General features: G+C 48.9%; 1 protein-coding gene across 1 annotated transcript in view; it reads right to left on the bottom strand.

The window, feature by feature from the left end:
- IGDCC3 (immunoglobulin superfamily DCC subclass member 3) overlaps nt 1–14,207 on the bottom strand; it is a 90,120-nt gene that overhangs the window by 24,066 nt on the left and 51,847 nt on the right. Inside the window, exons 3-5 of the mRNA XM_086757441.1 lie at nt 13,222–13,366; nt 10,477–10,607; nt 5,358–5,495 (exon numbers count right to left, since the gene is read on the bottom strand). Of these exons, the coding sequence (XP_086613567.1) occupies nt 5,358–5,495; nt 10,477–10,607; nt 13,222–13,366 (414 nt within the window). The remainder of the gene's footprint in view (nt 1–5,357; nt 5,496–10,476; nt 10,608–13,221; nt 13,367–14,207) is intronic.

The following is a 14,207-nucleotide window of genomic DNA, read 5'->3' as shown; positions in this document are numbered from 1 at the left end:
GGGCAACTGGAAAGGGCTGCCTCCATCCTGAGCGCTGGGTCTGAGGCAGGCTGAAACGGCCCAGTATCAGGGAATTCGCCTTTTTCCAACAAAGCTTGTTTTCACTGGAAAGTTCCCAGCCAGCTCTAATTACAACGTGTTTCATTAGCATCAGGCTATTGCTTTTTATTGTTTCATTGGTTTGTGTTTTAAGACGCTGTTTGACAAAGGCAGCTCTAAATCAGCCCTAGCATGTGTCAGGGTGTCCGAGCGTGGGGGCAAGGCAGGGGAGTGGTTTTACTGGAGGAGCAGTTAAAGGGAAACGGGAATCCAGTTCCTCTCTCGCATTGACTCATGAAAGAATTTACAGAACCTAACAAATGGGATCAGCCTTGGTGATTCCCCCACCTCCTGCACATGTGGGCTCTGCAACAAAAGCCTGGGTCTTCTGCTTCAGAGCTGTGGCTAGCGAAAGGAAAAATCCATCTGAAAAATGTCTCCTGGGAGGTCCGTTTGTGTGCCGTAATCTTGCTAAGGAAATGGAAGCAGCCCAGTAAAACCAGAACTGCGCTGTACGAAGCAACGGTCAAGCAGAAAGACCTGAGATGCTCTAGCTGGTTTCCACTCCTGTTGGCCACCTCGCAAGTGATGCTAGGCAGCAGCCCTCCAACCTGCTTCCAAATTTATCACCCTCCAGAGGGCAGAGCCGTTTCCAGGGACCTTTGGGGCTGAAGGACCTCAGACTCAAGCTGGTTACAAACATGCACGGCCCACAGCCACTTCAGTGGCTGCGTCTGGGACATGGAAGTGAGGGATCCCACGTCACATCAACAGCTAGGAAACACCGGCAAAACATGGACCGAAAGCTGCAAAGCATTTAACAAACATATCTCCTGCCACGGTCTTTATATATTGTTTTTCAAGAAATTTTTTAACTTAAAGGTTTCCTTGCTTCATTCAGCAGGCAAGGCCAGACCACTTTGTTATCTGCATTGCAAAGAAAAACGCTCAGCTCTTTCAGAAAGAGAAAAACAACATCATTAAATGATGAAATGATCACAGAGCTGGCCAAGCCACCGTGGCAGCAAATGGCTCCATCGTAATAAGGACAGTAAAACACGACCTGTCCCGCGTTTAACGAGCAATACGAAGGAACCATTCCTTTCAAACATCATTTGAACTGAAGTGTAAAGAGGTCTGAATTAAATTCAAATTGAACTTGATTTCATCTTTTAAACTAGACCTTTTAGAAGTCCATATTTACAATAGGCATAAAAGTCAAATCCTCTCTCGAGGGAGGGGTGGGACCAGTGAACGATGCAAAGTGGCCATACCTGGATGCTTCATCACATTACTGCCTTAAGAAATCCCACAAAAATGTGACTGGAATGTCAGCAGCTTTACTGTATTATTTATAACGTGCTACATAATTTAAGCATGCAAAGACCCAGCCTGCAGCAGGTACTCCGCACGGTCCAAACACCAGCATCGATTCATCCTCGGTTGCCTCTCCAGTTCCAACTGTTAATTAGAGGTGCGGTGGTCTGAGGAAACGTCTCCTGTCAACCAAGCATCTTTAATTTCCCTGAAGAACAAAGCTCTCCAGGCTCAGAAACCTCGGAGGACCTGCCATTTGATTCAGAGAGCGTGGCCACCTCTCCCAGCCAGCAAAGACCACCATGCCAGATCATCCCACACGCCTCTTACTCAACTCCTGCCTTCCCAAGAGCGCTGAAAAGGGCTTCTAGAGAAATGTCTCTGCTTTCCCAGCCTGCTCTAGCCTTCTTACTCTTTCGTGCCTCACTCAACCTGAGCCATCCCGTGATGGGTTAGAAGCTCTTCAGCTAATATCAAGCCCAACTTACTAACACTGACAACACATATTAATCATCCAGAGTATTGACACAAGAACTCCCTTGTATCCAGAGAGCTCAGCACTTTGCAGAAGTGCTGTGCAGAGGGAGTGATATCTCACACCTGCTTTGCAAAGGTTGCTATCTATTTTAACTCTGTCTCACTTACACTGAGATCTGAAGAGTGGCTTGGATCAAGGGACCCAAACCCTGAAAACCCACCTTCCTGGCATCGCTTTCCATCACCAAGTCCTCTCCCCACGGAGCAGATCTGAAAGACTGCGAAAGCTAACACGGCTGCTCAGTTCGCAAAGCTCCCGGGACCCAGATGGGCTTGAAACTGCTGCTCATTTAACATGACCTTCTGCTTCTTGTTATGAAGTCAAAAGCAGAAAATTTGAGGGCTGAAAACAAGCCAGTCTGGGTGGAAATGTCTGACAGATTCTCTCTCTGTTGATCCCCCATTGACGAGGGCAGGAGGAGGAGGTTCAACTGGTTGCGAAGAGCAGCCAGGCAACTGATGAATAAAGTGACTGTTCTCCAAACGGGAGATGCTCCCAAAAGATGCCCCAGCTATGGACAAGTCGAGGCTCCCAAGTTCCCCACTGGGGTGAAGTCTGGATGAAAAGACGCCTGTGGTTTGGGAGCCCCGTTGTTTATTTTTCCAAGGTGTACGTGATGCTTTCTGGAGTCCATTCTCCGCCTGCTAACGGAGTGATTGGCACACCGGCACCAATTACGGAGACCCGTTCAAACGTGCCGGGCGATATGAATATGCAACAACACCAACGCCCTTCTTTTATAAGTAGCAAGTAGAAAGAAAGTAACAACTTTCTAATGTTGATCATTTAGGTCTTTTGTGAATTCTTTGTATTGTGCCATAGTAGCCTTCCACTCTTGAGACGCACGGGTCTCCTGCTCGGGCGGACACCGGGCACCGTGGATTAGCATATTTAGAGTACATTGCAACAGTTGACTATTCAGTATGTGAAGTGGTGAAATTTACTCTATTATTTCTAAACACTTACGGGAACGGCGCTCCTGTCAACCAGTCAGCCATCTATTGCAAGCTTCTGTGTCCAATAAGTTACCAATTAATTGGCTCCTACAATTGTTGTATGGTTTACTCCTTGAATGGCTCCCTCTTTAGTAATTTCCTTCCCATTGTGCAACCCTTTCTGACAACTTCTGTATAACGCTATCAGATAATCGCTGTGTCTTTTCTCTCCCGCCTCACTTTTCTGTATCTCTCTAAATAGTTTATTATTCCACCTTTTATGGAGGCCAGCTCGGGAGCCTGTCAGTTAAAGGGTACGGATACATTAAAATCGTCGCCCGTTCAAAAGGCTTTGCAGTAAGTGCCTCGGATATTCATTTGCGCACGCAAACGGGTCTGAGGCTGAAGTGCGTGGCTCTGAAAGGAAAAGCCCTATCTTCCCCGAACAAACCCTTAACGATTTTACATTTCTCTCAGAGCCTGCTCCCTAATGAACGTCAACATTTCACGCACAGTGAGACGCAGTAATTCTGTTTGTGGTCAGGGGCTACAACATATTCCCAAGGAAATTAAATTTAAAATTGATTGTGTGACACTCAAAAAGCGGCCCAGAATTTGAATGATTTCCTTCAAGCAAAATATACCTGCCTTTCCCACTGAGAACAAGCCAGGTTTTAGCAAAGCCAAAGCAAAAAGCACAAACGTCGTTATGGCTTGCTTTCCTCTTCCATCAAAAAGCTGTAAAAGCAAAATTCTTCTTCTGCTCCTTTCTCACAGAAGAAATGCCACAGCATCCAAACTGTGAGCAAAGGGTTCAGGGAGACACTCCGAACGGCAGCGAGCCCAGCGCAAAGATCCGGCACATCGGCAACGCCACAACTCCTCTTTATTTCAACCAGGCAAGAATGATGGTCACGTATAACATAGGTTTTTTTGTTGTTTAAATTAAGCCTGGCCTACTGCTCCATCAGCTGCATCTCTCTAAGACTTCATGGTCATAGATTTCTTTCTTTCTGGAACTGGATTAAAAGGGTTGTTTTTTTCCAATTTGAGTAAGTTAACTGGTTATTTAAGCTGGAAGAAGACCCTCAAGGGGAGGAAGCCACACGTACAGATGACAGATGCTGAGGACCTCCCCACCCAGTATAACCCGCTCTCCCTCCTCCCGATCACATAGACATGGCGAAACGAAAGCGCTACCGAAATCAGTACAAAGAGATGACAAACCCATCGATTCATCAGAGAGCCCGTACACCACGCTGCTGCTGAGATCGGTGTCGTACTAAACACGATCTTGTGATGCTTCGGACAGGGAACGTTCCTGCTGAAGGGGAGGGAAAATAATGGTATCTCTTCCCCTTTAAATAGATTTAATTCTGCTGCCGCGCCGCAAAGCGGCATGGTGAGGGTATTTGTTTCTGGTGGAAGGCAATGCGGGGCTCAGGCCATCCAGACAAACATGGCATTAAGCTATTACATCTTCATTATTGCACTGCTCTACAGAGACAAGTGTTTTGAAGAAGGTAATAAGCACTTATAATTAAGGCAATTATAAAGTAGTTTATTATAGTTGAGTGCTAACGTAGAGCTGCCTTGTGTCCAACAGAACCAAAACAGTGATACAGCATAGCTGGGGAATTTGTAAAACAGCATCAATCTGGTGGTTATGGCTCTGGAGGAAAAAAAAAAAACAAACAAACAAAAAAAATCCAGTGACTCGGGGAGATCAGCATCCCAAAAGTGACGTGATCTTGCAGATCCCAGGGGCTTGGGGAATCCTCCCTGACCCCAACCCCACAGCGCACAGGCGGAGTTACAAGGTCTGCAAGATAAAACAAAAGCCATCAGCTCTTTGCTTGCCACGGATTTCTGTAGGGCAATGGAAGCGTCGCTCTGAGCAAAATAGTTTCTGAGCTACTACACAAAGTTAGAGCCTAAAATAACCCTTGCTTTCTCCCTGGGAGAAACGTGGCACTTTGCTCTTCCTCACCTGTACGATGCCATCAGACACTGCCTCTGGTTTCCATGCTGATGAAAATAAAAATATATCATGGACCCTAGCAGCAAGCATTTGTTTTTTTTCAGAGCTTCAGACGCGCTACTTTAAACACTCTCTTCTCAAAATTTATTTAAAACTCCCTGAACAGGCAGCAAGTTTCTTTCAAATCTGTTTTATGTGAAAGATGTGTTTGCATATGACTGTGCTTCTCTGGGCCAACAGTGGTGATGGTTTTGATGCAGCTGAAGAAGACGCTGTCACTTGAGGAAAGATAAAATTATCACCTTTCACAAAACGTCTCCAGGTTTAACCAACCCACTTCTCTAACAGGTAAAAACAAGATCTTGGCAGAGAGAAAAAACAAAGCGTAGGCATGAGGATAAAAAGCACTCCAAGCCTACAATTAACTTCAGTGGGAAGGGAAAGGGTGAATCCTTGTTGAATAAAATAGTCAGTGGCACCCACCTATTCCCCACGCGATGGCAAGGGAGAGGAGGAGGGAGAAATCCCGGCCACCCCCGGGACTTACCAAGGCGGCTCCAGGAGACGATGGGCCGGGGATTGCCCGTTGCGATGCACTCCAGCACAGCGGTCTGGTGCACCGTCAGCGTGAGGTTCTCCGGACCGACGAGAATCATGGGGTCCTTGTAAACGGTGGAGTGGGAGCCTGCAAGGACAGCGTCATCGTTAAAAGAAATCTGTTAACACCCAGCCACAGGCAGCATAAAGAAGGAACCGCGCTGTAACTGCGCAGAGCAGATGTGCAGGAAAAACATGGGATACAGGGAGGACACAAGCTGCAGGACGGCTCATGTGGACAGGAATGCAAACAAATGAAGGAGCTGCTTTATCTTTCAGCATCTCAACCATGAAGTAGTCCATGCAGTCCGCAACGCCTAAATCTCCCTCTCTGCGAGCATCCTCTCTTGCTGCTGGTGCCGTTTGCTCCAAAAACCCCATCCTGGGCCACAGAGAGTGATGGAGGTGCCAGCCCTGACTCTTGCTCAGGATCTTTTTGAGAGGAAACTCAAGGAAAACTCCTCTGATGACTGCAGCTCCCAGGGTGGTCATTTCCCTGCCTTTCACAGCACCCCTGTCTTGGCCCACACTGAGGATGCTCTGATACAGTCACTGCTCAGGAGCAACCACTGATCATTTATTTGCACTACAGGCAGCAACCAAGAATGAAACCCATCGTACAAGATGATGCTCAGACCCATACATAATAAAATAAAGTCGTGGCACAAGGGCTCTGGAAACCAGACAGGCACAGGATGAGCAAAAGAAACCACATTTCACCAGACAGGGCGAGAACACGGGACATGAAAATCATCCTGTGTCAGGTACACCACAGCTGGACCCGCACCTCCTGCGCCCCCAAAAAAGTGTCTTTTCCCTTGGCTAAAGTTCCCTTCAGCCTTCGCTCCTGTCTGTCGGGAGCAGGAGAGGAGGAAAGGGAGGAGATATTCTCAGTTCTCCATCAGTAAACAGGAACACTGATAAGCTCTGCATTAGCCTTCTCCCCATTTCTGATGAGAGCTGGGTTATACTGCAGGAACGCAGAGGTCAAGCAGTGTTTAAGGAATTTCAACAATCTGACAGCTGCTGCTGGCAAAAATGCTCTGTACACCTGTGGAGAGGAATACTTGGGCTGGTCATCTCCCCTCGAGCAGGAGAGGGGCACAGGGAGGGCTGGAGAGCAGATCTCTGCCACGGGCCAGGCTCTGCTGTAGGGACCATCCCACGCCGACTCCTGTACATGGACTTTCCAACGGCCAAAAAGCTCAGTAAAGAGATGTGATCCACCAAAAACCATCTGCAAAGGCTCTTCTCCAGGAAAAATAAATTATTTTGTTCCTGCACTTTTTAGCGTTACCCTTCCACAGCAGCTGAGGGGCTGAAGCCAGGGTGCTAGCAGGGGGATTTTGCAGCGGTCCAAGGGCAAGCAGAGATCAGAGCGGCTCATTCATTAATCATTCCTACAGAGGCTAAACGAGGAGCGATAAAGCGACTCTGGGGTTGTCTCCAAATGGGCAAAATCCAAGAAAAATCACTGCGTCAGTGTGACTTAAGAGCTGACTTTCTCACTAAAAGCATTTCACTGCAAGCCATAAAATGCAGATTTTTTGATGAGAACCAGAATGCACAATAAATTCGTACGACCGGCTGGTTAACCCCAAGAGATCTGAAAAACAATACCTTCCCCCTCCGTACCTCGGAGTGCCTTTAAAACCCATGGAGATTTATTGTTCTAAGTCACAATACTAAATGTTCACGCTTAGAATAATACGGTGTTATAATCGTATTATACAGTGATTTCAATATTTTAAAAGACAGAGAAATGAAATGAGTTGTCCAAGGTCACCCAAGAATATCAGTAAACGAGAGCTGAAACCGAAGCAAAATTTATATAACACTATTTTGGCAAAAAAAAAAAGTTAAAAAAAAAATCACACTTTTTGCTTTATACTGAGTCCTAAATGTGCATTCAGGTTTTCAGGTGTGGGCCCAGCTCCCTGAGTTCGGCCAAGCTCTGGGAGCGGCATTTCCACCGCCGCTCACCTTTGCTTGCAAAGGCCACGTAACGGTCCGGTAGCTCCGCTGCCGAGCCCAACGCCCACAGCAACGCCAGCTCCGGAGCCAGAAGGGACGGTGACCCAGCAGTCAGATGCCAGCACCGTGCAAAGGGGCTGACTGTGCCCGACCATCGAGGAGATGTCCTTCTCCACCCAGACAAGCTCTTTGATGGAGGGTCAGGAAGGAAGGAGTGACAAAACGAGGGACTCGTGGCAGGCTGGAGCACAAGAGGGTTCAAGGCAATGCTGGCAGGATTTATTCCGAAAGGGAAAAAGGCTCTAATGATGCACTGGTCCCCAGGGAGCCTGCCAGCAGCAATCGAGGCGAGGACGGGGAGGTCCCCGGCACCGCCGGGAGTGACAGGCACTCTAGCAGCGACGGGAGCGTCACCAGCGCGGGCTGTTAGATCTTGATCAAAAGGCCAGCAGCAGAGAGAGCCGCAGCTCGCGCTGAAAAGGTGTCAGCGCACGGAGGCAGGCAGCCCCTCGGGAGCATCTCCACTAAGCAGGCACTTGAAAATAATCAATCAGCAGGGCTGGAAGATATATCCGTGCTGTGAGCGGCCCTGCTACTGCTGCCAGCGAGAGCAAGGAAAGTGATAGGAGCAGGCTCCCTCCTTCCCCACAGGCAGCCGCCCTCCTCCTCCTCTCTTATTATTTTTCTGCAGGGCAGAGGCTCCCAGAGCCCATCATCTCTCCTTGCCCAGCCAGGGCTCCGTTTGGAAACCTTGGTGCAGTGGAGCTGGTGCTTTTCAGTGGGCGAAGCAACAGCTAAAGTTGCTGCCCCATGAAGAGGAGGGAACCCTCCTGCCACAACGAAGAGCACAGACCACCATTCCTTTCACCCCTCTACCCAAGAGGGAGGAGATGGAAAGATTGGCAAGGTTACTGCTTACCCCATCACGCGGAACGATGCGTGCACAACAGCACTCACCTTAGTTCAGTATTTGCAACACCCACACCAGTGAAGCAACGTCCCCGTGCCACCTCTGCAGCACAGCACAGTCTCTGCTGGTGTGCCAAAGCCCGGGATTAAGATGCCAGCACGTACCCACCATCCTTGCCTAACAGTTATTTGTGTGCTCCTAGCAAACACCACAGAGCATAAACCTTTTTCACCGAGGTTTAACGCAGTGCAATGGTTTTTCCATGGGTGGAGGGCATGCAAACGTCCTGTTACGGCGGCTCTGCTGCCATGCTGTCACTGAAGCACAGTCCAAGCCCTTCAGCAGACACTTACGTACGGTGCCCATCATCCAACTGCTTTAAGGAAAGCAAAAACCACAAATGTTTCACAGGCAAGAAACCTGGAAAATATCCATCTGAAATGAGGGATGGTCAGATGAGAACAACTAGCACTTTCTGCCTGGTGAGAAATAACTCAGACCAGCAAAATGACACAAAACTTCACCACGTTGATAATTTACTGTTCTCTTTTCCTTCCGCTTGGCTACTGCTTGCATAGATCAAGAAATCAGATGAGTATCAGGCACCAAAAGCTCCCAGGTCTCTCAGAACCAGTTAACCTGCTTTCTCCCCAAATCAGAGTTGATACACGCAGCTTCGCTCTCTCCTCAGCTTCACTCTGGAGTCTCCTACTCCAGAACCACTGGTCAGGCAGCAGTTTTGGAGGGTGGAGGTGGGCTAGGAGATACGAGTGCCCAGCCACCAGGTACCAGCAATTATGTGTATCTGATGGACAGGAGGATCACTGCTCACGGGGGGAAGATCATTTAACGCAAATTTAAAAAGCTCAGAGAGAAACACATGCTCAACCAGCCCTGTGCAGATTTTCTTTGCCTCTTTTCTCCAAAACAGTCATCTCCGTTTCCACAGGGAATCTAGGCTGGCTCCCTACCCAAGAGCCACAAATGCATCATCGCTGCATTACCGGGGACCACAGTGGGCACCCAGTGTCTCAGGGGGGTTCTGACCCGCACAGAGAGTCCTGTGTCTCAGAGGATATGGCCACAATTTGCAGGTGACTACTGCTTCGGTACTCTTATCTTCTCTGAAGATAATCCACAAATGCTCTGAAGTCCAGGACAAGCAAGTTGTTCTGTTTCCATACAAGGAGGAAAGACATTTCTAAGAAGAGGGCACAAAGGTGTCACTCACTCCCGGCTGCTCGATCAGGCTGGGTTGTATGATTTGACTTAATACTTCCCACTTCCTTCATACCAGGAGCAGCTACTGAAACACCAAGAGAGACTTCTGAAGCTAAAAGTGTTTTAAATTACAAAGACTGACAAACGAAGAAAGCCTAACTAGAAGGTGACAATCTAACATCACGTTTAGAAATTAGGGGCTCCAAGAGATCGGCTTGAGTTCACCCGGACAGCTAATGGAGGATGGGCAACGGCCAGGTCAGCAGAGAGCAGCACAGCTATGCGTTGTGGGTTGCTTTGGTTTGCCCTTACAGCTTCACCACATCCTACCTCCAGCAGCACAACACCAAACAGCAGGTATGTGATTTGGGCCCTTTTTTTGGAGAGGAGACCATAAGGCACTGTCATTTCTTCAGCTGGAGCTTTCAGAGGTGAAAACCTGTTTCAGTCACTGACTTCAAATGTGGATGGAGAACCAAGTCCAAATTCAGTCTGGGGTTTTCAGGGCTTCTCCTTCTCACCTTCCAAAGAAAGGTTAGCCCACTTCAGTCGCAACGCAATGCTAACAGCCTACAGAACATAATTCCCCCACTAGATAAATAATTGATCGCCCTGTGTGCTGCAATTACTTCCAGAGAGGGCAGGTCTCATAAGGAAATGATGAATCTTCTGCATTTCCAAAAGAATTTATTTAATATAAAGCTGCTGTGACTCATTTTCTCACCATCCTTCCTCTCCCCAGAAACTGGTGCTAATTTAAAGGCAGAGAGACAGATTTATCTGCTATCAAATGGACCGATCTGGCAGGAACTCATAACGATGCAGGACAAGGAAGGCGCCATGGATGGACAGAGGGATGCTCCTCAGTGCTGTCAGCCTGAAGCTCTCTAACTGTCCTCGTCCAGAGCAGAAACAGGAAGAAAAAGATGGAAAAATAGTTCAGGGCAGTGTTTACGGTACTAACCTGACACGGTGAGCCTGGCCTCCCGGCTGAACTTCACATTAGCAATATTGGTAGCAACGCAGTGAAAAATCCCACTGTCTTCTGCCCTCAGCCCCGTAATCTGGAGGACTCCCTTGGGAAGCAGCGTGTACCTGTGGGAAGAGAAAAGCAGAAACAAAAACTTGGCAAAGCAGGACATGGTGTGAAAGCAGGCTGCACGCCCACGGAGGTGGGGCAGGCTGGCTCCCCGCATCCTGGGGACCAGAGTCTCCGGTCTTCTTCTACAAGGGGTACGTTCCCTTTTTTTATCTTCTGATGCATCCTTGAGAAAGGATGACTTTTGCTGGAAAGCTACGATGCAGATGCTTCCTATTTAACCCATGGAAAAGCTTTCCCAGTGCATTTGCACGTGAACACAGCTATCTCTCGTCCACTGAAGCACAGGGACCACGGACAAGCATCACGGGAAGCGTGTGCTCTACCCTGCCAGCTCCGGGACTCATAGCCACCTAATCTTAAAACCTCAAGTGTGTGGAAAGGCACGTTTAGAATAGATATTGAGTGGGCATACAGAAATATCAGTAAATATTTTATATATTTAAACCATAGGTGCATGTAAATCATGCGTGCATACACACATATATGTACACATACATTTCAGGTTGCTTGGCAACCACGTGTTTAAATTGGCTGGCAGTAAGTCATTACCCTGTGATGAGTTAATAATCTATTTCCGTCTGGAAGATGAAGAATATCTTTTTCCATATCAGCATCTGGTTAAGTGCCTATAACCTGCTCCCCGCGCCGGGTTCCAAACGCGCGGCTCGGCGGCGGCGTGACAGCAATCAGTTTTACGCGTCCCGAAGTTGATTGCAATCTCTCCGAGACTTTAAAACGCCCATTGTTTTGGATGAATTATACCACAAGAAGGCTTCATTTTTGTTAACAATCTGCCCACAGCATTAGAAGATTCAATTCCAAAGCTATTATTCTGCCTTCAAAGCCTCCAAGTGCAAGACTTGGCATACAAATTTATATACACTTTATACGCAGAAATGCGCCGAACGTGATTAATGCAGAAATCCAATTCAGTTAGAGAAGCACCCCTCATCACCCAGGCGCGTTGGTGGCAGAGATTTATCTACTGAGCTGACAATAAAAACCTTCCCCAGTAACTTCACTGCTACAAAAAGCCAAATCTGCTCAAAAACAGGACACTGAACATTGGGAGACTGCTCCTAGGCCACATCCTCCAGGCCTTGGGCAGCTCCCTGCACTGGAGGAGTGGGGCTCTCTGGGTTGGAGAAAAGTCTTGGAGCTCCTCACCCTTAGGGATCCTTGGTCTTGGAGAAAAGAATTCCTGGTCACACTCAAATCCCTGCCACATCTCTGACCACCTCCACAGCTGTGACTCTGGGATAAAGCGGAAAGGAGCAATAATGCATGAAAGACTTTGAGGGAACGTCACCTGTCCTGCAGCATCTCACGGGGATGCACACAAGGCGTCAGGCCCAGTTCTGCGCCTCTCACTTCTGCTGACAGCACCTCGGACCACCTGCCCTGCTCTGCCACAGCCCCAGTTTAGCACTGGGGTGAGTAAGGAGCTTTCAGAGGAGATCAAGTTTAACAAATCAACCCTGCGCCCGGCTAAAAAAAGCTCAGATGAAAAATGCAAGGAAAAACAAAACCTGACAGTTGCAGTTTTCCACGGCAGTGTTGGGCCTCTTGGGTCCTTCTACTGTAAGTTCACTGCAACACTGAAAAGGTCAAGCATTGTTCCAGCCCTGGTGTTTTCTCCTGCCTCCAAAGCACCTAACCACACTCTGCTGCAGAATTGGCATTTGTAAGAATAGAAGCTTTCAGGAAAATATTTACAGCTTCCTGGTTTCGCCTGTTCCCAACACGTGGACATCAACTCGCGACTGAGGTGTGCCGCGACCGATTGTCTCCAACCATTGGTTGCGCAGCTCCCAACCCGCAGCTGGGACCACCGGAGGCTGCCGGCGCGGAGCACGCGTTTCCTGCCACCTGTCCTCCGCCGGGCCCCACCGCCGTTCGGAGGATCAAACCGCGATGAGGGATGTTTCCGACACCAAGGGAGCCGCCTGTCAAACACAGGAAGCGAGGACGTGCCGCCGCAGGTCTGGGCTGGGGAAGGGGGACGGCTGGGGTTTCTCTTCAGGATGGCTGCATGGGAAACAGCAGCGTGGGGCGGCACAGGATGCTCTCTGCAGAGCTTCCCTGCTGCCACACACTAAGCACCGTGAGGGAGTCCACCTGGGAAGGAAAGTCTACCGGCCATGGTGCAATTCAGCGCTTCCAAGAGTTCAGGAACCACAAGGAAGATCTGAAGTCATGGATCTGGCTCAGAAGGAGTTGCACAAAATGGAGCCACAAAGGGATGATGGATGACAAAGCTATGCCGGCTCTGCTAGGACTGCTGGGTGGGCTCTTCATGCTGTAAAGCAAACCTGGAGGAGGGCTGATCAGGGAAGGTCAATGCAAGCCTTTGCCCCCTCCAAAATCAACTAACGGGCTTTATCTATGTCTCCTGGGAGATGCAGTATTTCTACACAGCGTTTGGCCAGAAGGAGCCCAGAGAACCCACAACATTAACTGGAAGAGTCTTCCAGGGCAGCAATGCCGGCCAAGACTCTCAGCCCCGATCAGTTGTGTCCTAGCACAAACAGTGAGAGCAAGAGCAAGCCTGGCCACCTTTTCCCACCTGGAGAAAGGACAGCAGTACATGGTTTGGATATGTCCTACCTTTCGTTGTCTGTGTTGACCGGCATGTGGTTCTTTTGCCAGAGGATGACCGGCTCAGGCAAGCCATGGATCTGGCACTGGAATCTGGCTACACCACCCTCCTCCACCACCGCATTCTGAGGGTGAACGTGGAAATCGGACATTGCTGGAAGACACAGAGACAAAAATATTCACATATGAAAAGAGATCCATTGCCAACGACTTCACACGACCTAGATACACCCCAGTTTCCTTCCCAGAGACAGCAAATGGGACCATAATGCAAGAACAGAAGGTTGGTTCGCAGCCTAACCTCCTGCACGGAGAAACAAGAGCTCTTGCTGTATGTCTGCCTCTGCACATTTAACTGATTGACTCAACCAGGACAGGAGACAGTGCTCCATCACCCACGTGCTCCACAGCAAGGTCTACCGGGGCAGCAAGATGCACAGACACTGCACTGGTACGTATCGGAGGTCATTCTCAACAGCTTCAGCAGGCTTTGGATCCAAGCTGACACCAGAAAAGAGGTGCCTATCCTTGCTGTTGATGTCTTACCTGGTGCAAATATCCTTCTGATACTTTGCTTAAATACCTTGACCAGAAGAGCTCCAAGATACCCTAGTAAAGCCTACAGCCCTCGGTTTCCATCTCCACTTGGCACGTGCTGCAGCTCGTTGCATGCCCTGCTTTCCAGCACCGTGGAAGGAACGGTCCCATCCCCATGCTGCGGAGCAACAGGCCTGGGCCGACAGGAAGAGCGGCGGCTGAGAGCTCAGCAAACTGAGGCTTTTGGGGTTGGGACCACCCGACATTGAACACACCCACGCAGGAGGAACACAGAGGAGCCCATCTCAGCGCAGCCACAGCTGTAAGCAACGCGTGGAAAGACTCTGGCACGCTTTTAGAGCTACATCAATAACAGAGTAATTATTACTATTAATTAATTGGAAGGTGCTGCCTGTTGACTCGGCAATAAACATATGCAAAGCTAATAAACATCCCAG

The sequence above is a fragment of the Chlamydotis macqueenii genome, chromosome 12 (assembly GCF_036417535.1).
Source record: "Chlamydotis macqueenii isolate bChlMac1 chromosome 12, bChlMac1.mat, whole genome shotgun sequence".
Taxonomy (NCBI): domain Eukaryota; kingdom Metazoa; phylum Chordata; class Aves; order Otidiformes; family Otididae; genus Chlamydotis; species Chlamydotis macqueenii.
This window is presented reverse-complemented; position numbering and strand designations above follow the sequence as displayed.